At 52.1% G+C, this 12,091-nt stretch overlaps 1 protein-coding gene across 27 annotated transcripts in view; it reads left to right on the top strand.

Moving 5' to 3' along the window:
* Positions 1–12,091, top strand: part of EXD3 (exonuclease 3'-5' domain containing 3) — a 99,683-nt gene that overhangs the window by 47,130 nt on the left and 40,462 nt on the right. For 26 of the 27 annotated variants that reach the window (XR_010322898.1, XR_010322899.1, XM_064290772.1 and 23 more), the window contains 3 exons: positions 265–432; positions 5,390–5,443; positions 6,115–6,254. Coding sequence is in view for 25 of the 27 variants with exons in the window: in XM_064290772.1 (XP_064146842.1) it covers positions 265–432; positions 5,390–5,443; positions 6,115–6,254 (362 nt within the window). In the remaining 2 variants the exon portion in view is untranslated. The remainder of the gene's footprint in view (positions 1–264; positions 433–5,389; positions 5,444–6,114; positions 6,255–12,091) is intronic. The other variant, XM_064290769.1, reaches the window with a different exon arrangement.

Genomic DNA, 12,091 nt, shown 5'->3' with positions numbered 1-12,091 from the left:
GCACCAGCTCTCATGCCTTGGGACATGGGCCTGACCCTCAGTGTCCCCACAGGGTCTCCCCACCTGCCCCTCTGTGTCCTGCTGCCTGCCCCAAATGTCCACCCCACGGACCGGAGCTGCAGGGTCTGCGTGTCCCCAGCCAGACCTGCCCTGACCCAGGCCCAGCCCCGTCATGTCCCAGGACCAGCCAAGGGTGGGCAGGTGGCAGGGAGCTCAGGTGGCACTGTGGTGAGAGCCTTGCTTGACCTGCCTTGTACCCTTCAGGGCAGCCCACAACTGGGGCAGCTGCAGGCCCGAGCAGCTGCGGTCCTCGCGGGGGGACCCTTCAGTCTCACAGAGCCACTGGTCAGCATCTTCCAGCTTCAGGACGCCGATCGGAGCCTTTTGCTGGATCACATTGGCCGCCTCCATGACAGGGGCAAGTTCAAAGAGGTGAGTGTGAGTTCTGATCATCCCCCATGGGAGCGGGCCCCACTGGCCAGGGCCTCGGCTAGGTCTGCACGGGGCAGGGGGCCAGGCGTGGGGGCTGCCCTAGGGCCACAAGCCTGCGGCTCCCTCCCCAGCATCCACACTGGAGTTGGTCTGGGGTTGCCTTCTCCTCCTGAGGTTACCACCCGCACCATGGCCCTCACATGGCTCGGTTCCAGGTCCCAAGTCCATGCCCTGGCCGCCCTGCATCCCTGCCATGGCCACCCCACCCTTGTCACTGCCCAAGCTTGGGTTGTCATTTGTAAACTGTGGTCGCACGAGGCAGACACCCCTTTGTCAGTTCATCTCTTCCTTCACTCAACTGGTGCTGCACCTCCTGTGTGCTGGGCGCTGTTCTCCTCCTGGAGTCTTAGTGAGGGGACAGCAGGCTGGGGGAAAGCTCGTGGTGCCCCTCCCCCCCACCCCCCAGCCTGCCCCTAGGCCGTGCCCCCTCCAGGTCCCACCCCATCCCAGGCTGGTTCCCTCTGCCTCCTGCCCTGTCCAGTCCTCCAGCCAGGGCTCTTCTGCAGGGAGTGTTCTGGTGACCCTGTGGGGTTAGGGCTCCCTTTTCCCTCTTCCTGCCCATCCCCAACCCACCCACCACCTGGCACATCCCAGGTCCCTTGCCCTCCCAAGTCCACATCTGAGCCTCACTGCCACCCCTTGAGGAGGGGACCCTGTCTGTGTTCTCCTGGCCTCCAGTCAGAGGACAAGACCTTGGGGCGCCAGGAGTCTTGGCTCTGCCTGCATTAGTGGGAGGCCTGCGTCCAGGGCTGTGCAGCCACAACAGGCTGGACTTTGCCTCTGCTCCAGGAACTGGTCCTGGGAGGGGCTGTGAGTACCTGCCTCACCTCCCAGGCCCCCCCATGGGACCCTACTCTGGAGTGAGGCACTCTCAATGGGCCCCGACTCCTGTGTCTGGTGGTTTACACAGCTTTCAGGGACACCTTTTTCTTGAACCAGCCGGGCCAGCAGTGACTGTGGGTTTGTGAATCTCCCTGTGGCCTGCCCCATGTGATGCTTGGCCCTCTTCTAGTTTCCTGTGATGGCACGTGGGGGACACCGGCAGACTAGAGCCACTTCATGGACAGCCACCGGTTTGGTCAGCATCTGACCTCTCCCCAAGCTTTGGGGGTGCCTGCTGCTCCTTGTCTGAGTACGTTCAGAGTCAGGAGCATCACTGGGGAGAGGAGGCTCAGCCCGACGTCGGGGCTTTTGAAATAGTGGCCGTGTGGCAGTGCTTCTTGGTGAGCCCTGCTGGCCCCAGAGGGAGCTCATGGGCTGAGCTCACAGACTCAGGTGCTCCAGGCAGGTGCATCTGGGTGTGACCTGAACCCCCAAGACAGTTGGGACCAGGGAGGGGTGAGCAGGAAAAGGGTGAAGGTGGCCTGGTATGGCCCTCTGGCGCCAGCCAGTGGCTACAGCAAGACCCAAGCAATGGGCCTTGATAGACGCAGGGGGCCAGTGGTCACAGGGCACATTGGGAAGCTGGAGGACAAGCCTCTGGGGGTGCCGGTTTGGAGGTGCCCACCCCCTTGCTGACCTCGAGCCCCATGGTCTCATCAGGGCCTGAGGCCAAGCCTGACTCAGGGACAATGCTGTTTGCAGGCTACCAGTTGGTACCCTAACCCCCACATGGACTTCTTCCTGTCCCATAGAGGGGCTACTGGACTTTAGGCTTTGAGTGTTAGAGTGGCCTGCCTCAACTGGGACCGGTCAGCCCAGGCAGAAAGGCACTGGTCCACAGCCCAGAGCTGTGGCAGCTTCTCCACCTTTGGAACCCTTTCTGGGCCTGTCCCGGGGACTCTGGAAGCCGAGATGGCAGCCCTGGGCGGGGGGCGGAGTGCAGGGTAGAGGGCATTCTGGCAGATGGGGGCTGTGTGGGGGTGGAGGGGTGGGGTGGAAGGTGTGGTCTGAGTCATGCAGGGTGAAGGATTAGCCCTGGGACGTTCAGAGAGGAGGGCACGGCCCTGGGATGTACGGGGTAGGATTTGACGGGGCTGTGAGAGGTGGGGCCCTGGTGGTGCAGTGGTTAAAGCGCTGAACTGCTAACTGAAAAGTTGGTAGTTAGAAATCACCAGCAGCCCCATGGGAGGAAGATGTGCCAGTCTGCTTCCGTGACAATTTACAGCCTTGGAAACCCTGTAGGGCCGCCGTGAGTCAGAATTGACTTGACGGCAGTGGGTTTGGTTTGGGTTTTGGTGAGGGGTGAGGTCGCAGTGGGGGCGGCTCTTCTCGAGCTGAACGCTGAACGAGCTGAACGGGGGGCTGAGCTAGAGCGCAGGCGGCCAGGCAGCTCAGGTTTCCTGCTGTCTTCGGTTACACTCTAGCCTTTCACGGGGCGTCTGGGGCCCATGAATGCACCCCCCTGCCCCTCCCAGCAAGTCCAGACACAAAGGGGGCTCTTGTCCCACACAGGCCTGTGCAGAGGCCATTGTCCAAGCAGGCCGCCCGGCGGGAGGTGCACGCCCCAGGGCCCGCCGCTCCTCCGGGCATTCAGGCCTGTCCGCTTGGATTAGCAGCGGCTCACCACTTAATGCGGGCAATATTTCATGTCGAGGGGCGGCTGCTGGGGGGGAATGAATGCCCGCCTTTGTCCACTGAGTTATTTTATTTATATTTTTTAAACAGCTTATCAAGGTGAAAAGATAGCTGTGCTCAAAAAACAAAACAAAAAAAGCTTCCTTGGCTTTGGGCTATGCTGTGCTGCTGGGGTTAGGGTCAGAGCCATTGGGTCCCAGGGCTGTGGGAGGGGGCTGCACTGGGCTGGGCACCTGTAGCCATTGTTGATGGGTGGAGGAGGCAGAGGCTGCCCCTTGGTGCCCGTGGCCCAGCACAGCCCAGCCTTCCCTGGGTTTCTCACTTGCTTTCTCAAAAGCAGGGGCTCCAGGCCTGTCTGGCCAGAGGTGGGCATAGCCCCAGCCGTGGCAGGAGCCTGGGTGCCAGGCTGGCCCTGCAGCACCCCACCCTGTTCTCAGCTCTTTCCTCGTGTGAGGTGCCCCCCCAGTCTGAGGCCAGTGGCAGGCAACCTTCCTGTGCCCACAGTCCCTGCCTGGCCTCCCTGTGTGACCAGGCGTGGGAAGCTGGGCCTGCCATCTCCTCTGGGAGAGTCCCAGACAGCAGTGGCTGGAGGCCGAGTCCAGGCCAGGTCAGTGACAGGGAGAGATGAGCCACACAAAGCCCAGGGGAGGGGGCAGAGCAGACTAGGAGGTGGACTCCAGGGTGGCAGCCTCGGGCAGTGGATCTGTGGCCCTCCTGAGCTGCCCCATGCAGGCAGCCTGGCTGTGTAGAGACTCAGGGAGTGTGGGGCAGTGTTGGGGCCTGGCTGGTCTCTGCCCTGAAGGAAATTGGGGACGATGAGAAGGCCCATGTTGGGGGCACAAACCAGTACCCTTGTCTCACAGTGCTAAGTATTGGTGCCAAGAAAGCTCACTCCACCTCACATGGGGTGGGTGGGGCGCTCCCCGTCCCTCCCCTCCCCCAGCCCTTACCGCCTCTGCAGCAGGCAGCATGGACACTGAGTACTGCTGTGTGGACAAGACTGACCAGGGCCTTGACCCAGGGCTGCAGGAAGGAGGCCAGGGTTGGGGTGGGGGCAGGCCAGCACTGAGGGGCCCAAGCAGGCAGAGAGGAGGGGGCCTGGGGTGCAGTGTGGCAAACAGGCTCCAGGCCAGCATCCCTGACTACCCTGCCGCATGCCAACTACCCCAGGACTCAGAGGGGCTCTGGTCGGTGAAGGGCTCAGGCCTCCAAAGACAGTGCAGGGGTCCTGGGGGACAGGACCTGGGCACTGGTCCTTGTGTGTGACACAGATGTGGGGAATGGGGGCTCAGCTGTCCCCTGGTGAGGGCTCCCAGCTCCCAGCGGCTTTCTCAGGGTCTCTGATCCAGGAAAGGCCAGAGCCCCCAGTGGGACAGTGTTAAGTGAGACCCTGACGCCCGGCTGGGAGGGACTGACCAGGGCTGGGTTCCTGGACACGGTCCAGGTCGTGGAGGCTCTGGGTCAGCGGCTCCACAGGGAAAGGCTGGGCTTCTGGGCCCCCTCCCCTCCATGGAAGCCGGGCGGGACCTTTCCCAGGCCGCTATTTTGGTCCTCCCTGTGGCTGGCGGGGGCGGGGTCCTGCCTGTTATTTTTGTGCCTACGGGAGCTGGCACGCAGGAAGTACTCATGGTGTACGTGCACGCAGCCACGAGGCACGTCCCCAGGTGGGCTCTGGGCCAGTTCCAGGGCCCATTACTCAGAGCTACGACCCCCCAGTATCGGGCACACCTGCCTCAGTGCTGGTGGCTGCTCTCCCAGGAGCCTCTTGCTCTGTTGGTTGTTTGGGGCCCTGGGAAGAATCCTGGAGGTAGCTCTGTCCACCCCTCACACTGACCACCCTGCCTCCCGTTCTCTAGCTGCCTGCCCACTTATAGGGCCCACAGGGGCCAGGCAGAGACCCTCTGCACGTCAGCAGTACAGTCACTGAGAAGGGGCCCCCTTGTCCCTCAGGCCTCCTGTTGACAGCCCCCAGCCCCTCAGCTGCCAGGCCCTGTGACCCTGGGTGGGTGGGGGGCAGCAGCCCCAGGAGCAGGTAGGAGAGGAGCAGGTAATGCTGGTTGGTGCCAGGCTTGGCAGGTGACCTTCCTCTCATCCCTCCCCTCCATGTGCTTGTCTGCAAGCCCTGACCAGTGCCCATGGGGCCAGCTCTGTGTCGATGGCGGCATGCCACTGTCCTGGCCACTCCCTAGCCTGGGAGGACACGGTGTGGGAGGGGTGTCTCCTCCCACCTGCCCCTCCCCAGAGGAGGCCTGGTCAGCAGAGGGAGGTGCTTGTCTAACAGGTTGGGGCCTCTTGGGGCCCTTCTGACTGTCCGTGTGAGAGGGTAGGTGACTGGCCCCCATCACGAGGCCTGAGCAGCTGCTTCCTTTGTCTTTGCCAGGCCGTCTTGCTGAGCACAAAGCTCAAGCTGCAGCGAGAACTCGACATTGAGAAGGTAAGTTTTCTCTCATGGAAATGTTTTGATTTAAACTTGAATAAAATCCAGGTTTCCAGAGCACGTGCGTGCAGGGGGAGGTCCCTGGGAGTCATGGGTTGGGGGTGCTGGGAACAGGACATGCTGGGCTTCGAGGGCAGGGCCAGGGGAGGCGGTGGGGCTGCCTGGTCCACGGGAGAAGCCGCAAATGTTCTCCTGGGAAGCTGTCGGTCGCACTTCCCTCCACAGGCCATCTTGGCATCCCTGCACCTTCCCCCAAGGCCACAGAGTGGCAAGGGACCCCTCGGGGCTGTGTTCCAGGTGAGATCCCCCCGGAGGTGGATGAATCACCTCAGGGAACGCAAGTGCGTGCGTGTGCCTGTGCATGTGTGTACACGTGTGTGCATAGATGTGCATGTTTGTGTGTACACACGTGTGCAGGGCATGGAGTCAGAACATAGGGTACAGTAAGTTGACAGGATGCTCTCACAGAGTGCACAGGCACACTCTGACCTTGCCCCATGGAGGACAGACTGCTTGGAATGGCCTCCAGCCTGTTCCGTTCTGGCTCTCTGGTCACTCCCTCTTCGGGTTAGCAGTGGGTCTGGGGTCTAGGCTGCCGTGGCAAAAGCTGCAACACTAAGACACCGGCTGCCTGTGGGACAGCAACCAGAGTGTGTGCTCTCCTCCAGATGAGCATCCCACTGCTCCTCCAGAACAAGGTGAACCTGGTAGAGCGTTACATGGATGGCTTCCCAGACCTGCAGAGGAGGCTGCTGGTCCTCATGGATTCCTGGTGCAAGCCTGGCTTTGACATCAGAGATGTTGCCAGGTGAGTCCCGTGGGGAGCCCAGGTGGGGCAGGGGGATGTCAGGGGCCGTAGGCACACGGGACAGTGTCTTATTCATCAAATGCTGCTGTAACAAATACCACAGGTGGGTGGCTTCAACAAAGAGAAGTTTATTTCCTCACAGTAAATTAGGCTAAAAGTACAAATTCAGGGTGTCAGCTCCAGGGGAAGGCTTTCTCTCTCTGTTGGCTCTAGAGGAAGGAAGGTCCTTCTCATCAATCCTCCCCTGGACCAGGAGCTTCTCCATGCAGGAACCCTGGGTCCAAAGGACACTCTCTGCTCCTGGCACTGCTTTCTTGGTGGTATGAGTGCCCCCCCCCCACCTCCAGTTGCTTCTCTTTTATATCCCAAAAGAAGCTGGCTTAAGAAACAATCCAATCCTGTAGATTGAGTCCTGCCTCATCAATACAACTGCCGTCCATCCCTCTCATTAACGTCATAGACGCATAATTCATAACACATGGGAAAATCACATTGGCTGACAAAATGGCGGATAATCACACAATACCGGGAATCATGGCCCAGCCAAACTGGTACAGACATTTTTGGGGCAACGCAATTCAGTCCATGACAGACAGCTCCACACACGGCCCAACACCCTCACCCCAAGAGGTTCCTAGTGTTTGAGCAGGGCAGTGGTGAGATAGGAGCCTGATTAGGTTTAGGATGGAAAGAGGGAACTCCCTTTGAAGCAGGGAGGCTGGGGAAGGCCAGAGCACACCTGTCTCCTGGGAGGAGGAGAGGCAATTTCTACACAGAAGAGTAAAAATAACTCCCCTCCCGGAAGTCACACTATGTTTGTGTTCATTTATTCATTCATTACTTGTTCATGCATTCATCCATTCATTTATAAACCTCTACAAAGCCTACTGTGTGAACTGTGTCCCAGCTGCTACGGGGAAAAGCTACATGTTGACAGGGACCCAGTATGGACTCAGTGTGCTTGTGTGTGTGTGCACACGTGTGCACACGTGTGTGTATGCATGCCTGTGTATGTGACGTGTGTGTGTGCATGTGTGTACAAGTGACTGCATGAATATGCATGTGTATGCATGCAGACATGCATGTGTGAGTGTGCATGGGTATGTGTGTATATTAGTGTGTGTGTGTACGAGTGTGTGGGGGAGAGAGATACGAAGGTGTCTCCTGAGTGTGGATGCAGGCACAGCGTCTGGAAGGAGAAGAACTTGCCACCACACACCTGGTCAGCGTGGCTGAGGTGAGGCAGCACTCGGATGTCTGTGAAGGCCCCTGAGTCACCTCTTCATCAGTAGACAGTCTTGGCCCTGCACCTGCCTCGGGGCCATCTCACTCCCTGGGGCAACCCTACCCTGCCCTTCCTCTTCTAGAACTCTGGGCAAGTCATTCTTAGTGTCTGAGTGTGGGACCTCATCCCTGTAATGGGGCTGGTTCTACCTGCTGCATAGATTTCTTGTGACTTTACATGATCTAAGTCAGGAACCAGGTCAGGCACTTGGTGAATAGACAATTGTGTTTTGTTGCTTTTATTATGTGTTAAAAAAAAAAATGGAGTGCAAACAAGAGAATTTATTGATGGGGTTGGGGACCACGGTTCCCACTGTGAAGAGAAGAGATATAGGTATGGAAAATGGGAGGGTGAGGAAAGCTCTTCCTTCATTGTCAGATTTTCTTGGAGATATTCATTTAAATTAATGATTAAAAAAAAAAACTCCTAGCTCTATGCACTGAAAGAGCCTGGGAGTAATGACACCCCATAGCCAGAAGCCTGCCCAGCACCTAGATCTTGGTTTCTAAATACCATTCTCCACCAAAAGGAATGAGGGCTCTTTGGAGAAATGACCAAGAATCAAAAGGAAGGATGGTAGCGGAGCATAACAATTGAATTTTTAAAAATCCATGAGTCTGTAGTGATGCTCATGGGAGGTGGGGAGGGCAAGTTCTTCTTTACAGTGTATACTAGCTAATAAATAAATAAGGAATGATAGAATTAAAAGACAACGCTTTACAATTCCCAATACAGTAATTGATTCAGGCCCAGAGCATCAAGGTGTGCTAAGAAAGTAAGAGATAAAACACAAATTATTTCATTATCACAAACAAAAACGGGGCCATCAATGCAGGCCTACAGACCTTAAGACGGCAATGAAGATGTCATCTACAACTTGATGCAACTATATTTGACAATTTAAATGAAATACACCAAATCTTGGAAAAACACGATTTACCAAAACTTATACCAGAAAAAAGTAGATAATTTGGTAGCCCTATTAAATAAATTGAACTCATAGTTTATATTTCTACCACAAAGAGACTTTAGGGCCAGGTTGCTTCACTGGTGAATTAAACATTTAAGGAAGGAATTATACTAATCTTACACAAACTCTCCCAGAAAATACAAAAAGAAGGAACACATCCCAAATTGTTTTATTTGGACAGCTTGAGCCTTGATACTAAAACTTAAAAAAGACTTTAGGATAAAGGAAAGTTGAATTCCAATATGTCTCATGAACATAGATGCAAAAATGCTTAGCAATATATTAACAAATCAATTAATATATTAAAAGGTTAATACAACATGATCAAGTAGAATTTATTTCAGAAATGCGATGTTGATTTAATATTCAAAAATCAATCATTTTAATCTACCATATTGACAGAAAATAATGACAAAAGCTATATAACCATCTCAATAGATACAGAAGAAAACTTCATAAAATTCAAAATTTATTCATGATTAAAGCTTTCAGTAAACTACAAACAGAAGGGAACTTCATTAATCTGATAAAGGCTATTACTCTGTGGCAGGACTGGAAACAGGGTCTTGGGGAGGGCTTTATGAGCAAAGTCAGACCCTGGTCCCCTCCCTGACCCTCTGGGGACCCTGGACCAGGCTGTGGGTGGGACTGAGAATGTCATCACTTAACTGAGAACTTTGGAATGACTATTTTGCGAGTATGAGGGTAGAGTGCCTTGCATGGTAAGATATCAATATGAAACATCTAAAACAATAATCAAGAGATCACAATAAATCAAATGATACGTTGCATTGAGCAAATCTGTTACAAAAGACCTCTTTACAGTGTTAAAAAGCAGAGATGTCACTTTGAGGACTAAGGTGCACCTGACCCAAGCCATGGTATTTTCTTTTTTTTATATATATATTTATATTTATTTAAGTTTATTATGTATCAGGTGGAACTTTACAGTGCAAATTATTTTCTCATTCAAAAATTTGTACACAGATAGTCAATGCTTGCAATCCCCACAATATGTCAGTACCCTCCCCTTTTCCCTTTATGCCCCAGGTTCCTGTGTCCATTTGTCCAGTTTTTCTGTCCCTTCCTGCCTTCTTGTCTTTACTTTTGGGCAGGTGTTGCTCACTTGGTCTTGTATATTTGATTGAGCTAAAAAGCACGTTCCTCACTTGTGTTATCGTTTGTTTTATAAGCCTGTCTAATCTTTGGCGGAAAAGTGGAACTTGGAAGTGGTTTCAGTTCCTAAGTTAGGATATCCGGGGGCCATAGTCTCAGGGGTTTCTCCAGTCTGTATCAGACCAATAAGTCTGGTCTTTTTTGTGAGTTTAAATTTCGTTGTACTTATCTCTCTCACTCTGTCCTGGACCCTTTATTGCGATCCCTGTCAGAGCCATCGGTGGTGGTAGCCGGGCACCAGCTAGATCTTCTGGGTTCAGGCAAGCCGTGGTATTTTCAGTCACCTCATATGCGTGGAAAATTGGAAGTCAGAAATGAAATAGAGCACATAAACAGCAATATCCTAGGCATTTTAGTGAGCTGAAATGGACTGGTATTGGCCATTTTGAATCAGACAGTCATATGGTTTACTGTGCTGGGAATGACAAATCAGAGAGGCATGGCGTTGTGATCATCATCAAAAAGAACATTTCAAGAACTAGCCTGAAGTACAATACTGTCAGTGATAGGATAATATCCATATGCCTACAAGGAAGACCAGTTAACATGACTGTTATGTAAATTTACATGCCAACCACCAAGGCCGATGCTGAAGAAATTGAAGATTTTTACTAACTTCTGCAATCTGAAATTGATCAAACATGCACACAAGATGCGTTGATAATTACTGGCAGTTGGAATGTGAAAGTTGGAAAAAAGGGATTGATAGTTGGAAAATATGGCTTTGGTGCTAGAAACGATGCCAGAGATCACATGATAGAATTTTGCAAGACCGACAACTTCTTCATTGTAAATGCCTTTTTTCAGCAACATAAATGGCAGCTATACACGTGGACCTCACCAGATGGAGTACACAGGAATCAAATGTATTACATCTGTGGAAAGAGACAATGGAAAAGCTCAATATCATCAATAAGAAAAAAGCCAGGGGCCAACTGTGGAATAGACCATCAGTTCATATGCAAGTTCAAGTTGAAACCAAAGAAAATTATAACAAGTCCACAAGAGCCAAAGCATGACCTTGAGTATATCCCACCTGAATTTAGAGACCATCTCAAGAATAGATTTGATGCGTTGAACACTAATGGCCAAAGACCAGATGAGTTGTGGAATGACATCAAGGACATCATACATGAAGAAAGCAAGAGGTCATTAAAAAGAAAGAAAAGACCTAAATGGATGTCAGAGGAGACTCTGAAACTTCTTGAATGTAGAGTAGCTAGAGTGACAGGAAGAAATGACGACGTAAAAGAGCTGAACAGATTTCAAAGGGTGGCTCAAGAAGACAAAGTAAAGTATTACAATGAAAAGTGCGAAGACCTGGCGATAGAAAACCAAAAGGGAAGAAGGGGTTCAGCATTTCTAAAGCTGAAAGAGCTGAAGAAAAAATTCAAGCCTTGAGTTGCAATATTGAAGGATTCTACAGGAAAAATATTAAACAATGCAGGAAGCGTCAAAAAAAAAGATGGAAGGAGCACACAGTCAGCTGTAACAAAAAGAACTGGTTGACATTCATCTGTTTCAGGCGGTAATATATGATTGAGAAACAATGGCATTCAAGGAAGAAGTCCAAGCTGCACTGAAGGCATTGGTGAGAAACAAGGCTCCAGGAATTGACAGAATACCAACTGAGATGTTTCAGCAAATGGATGCAGCACTGGAAGCACTTACTTGTCTATGCCAGAAAATTTGGAAGACAGCTACCTGGCCAACTGACTGGAAGAGATCCCTATTTGTGCCCATTCCGAAGAACAGGGATTCAACAGAATGTGGAAATTATTGATTACCGTTAATATCACACACGAAGTTTTTCCGGAGATCATTCAAAGCAGTTGCAGCAGTGTATCAACAGGGAACTGGCAGAAATTCAAGCCGGATTCAGAAGAGGACGTGGAACCAGGGATATCACTGCTGATGTCAGATGGATCCTGGCTGAAAGCAGAGAATTCCAGAAAGATGTTTACCTGTGGTTTACTGACTATGCAAAGGCATTCGACTGTGTGTTTCATAGCAAATTATGGATAACATTGAGAAGAGTGGGAATTCCAGAACACTTAATTGTGCTCATGAGGAACTTCAACTAAAGAGGCAGTCATTTGAACAGAACAAGAGGATAGTGCATGGTTTAAAATCAAGAAAAGTATGCGTGAGGGCTGTATCCTTTCACCATACTTACTCAATCAGTATGCTGAGCATATAATCCAAGAAGCTGAACTATACGAGGAGGAACTTGGCATCAGGATTCAAGGAAGATTCATTAACAATCTGCGATATGCAGATGACACAACCTTGCTTGCTGAAAGTGAAAAAGGACTTGAAGTACTTCCTGATGAAGATCAAAGACTACAGCCTTTAGTATGAATTACACCTGAACATAAAGAAAACAAAAATCCTCACCAATGAACC

Source organism: Loxodonta africana, chromosome 9 (genome assembly GCF_030014295.1).
Source record: "Loxodonta africana isolate mLoxAfr1 chromosome 9, mLoxAfr1.hap2, whole genome shotgun sequence".
NCBI lineage: Eukaryota > Metazoa > Chordata > Mammalia > Proboscidea > Elephantidae > Loxodonta > Loxodonta africana.
Note: the sequence above shows the minus strand (reverse complement) of the source record. Positions and strands in the feature narration are given on the sequence as shown.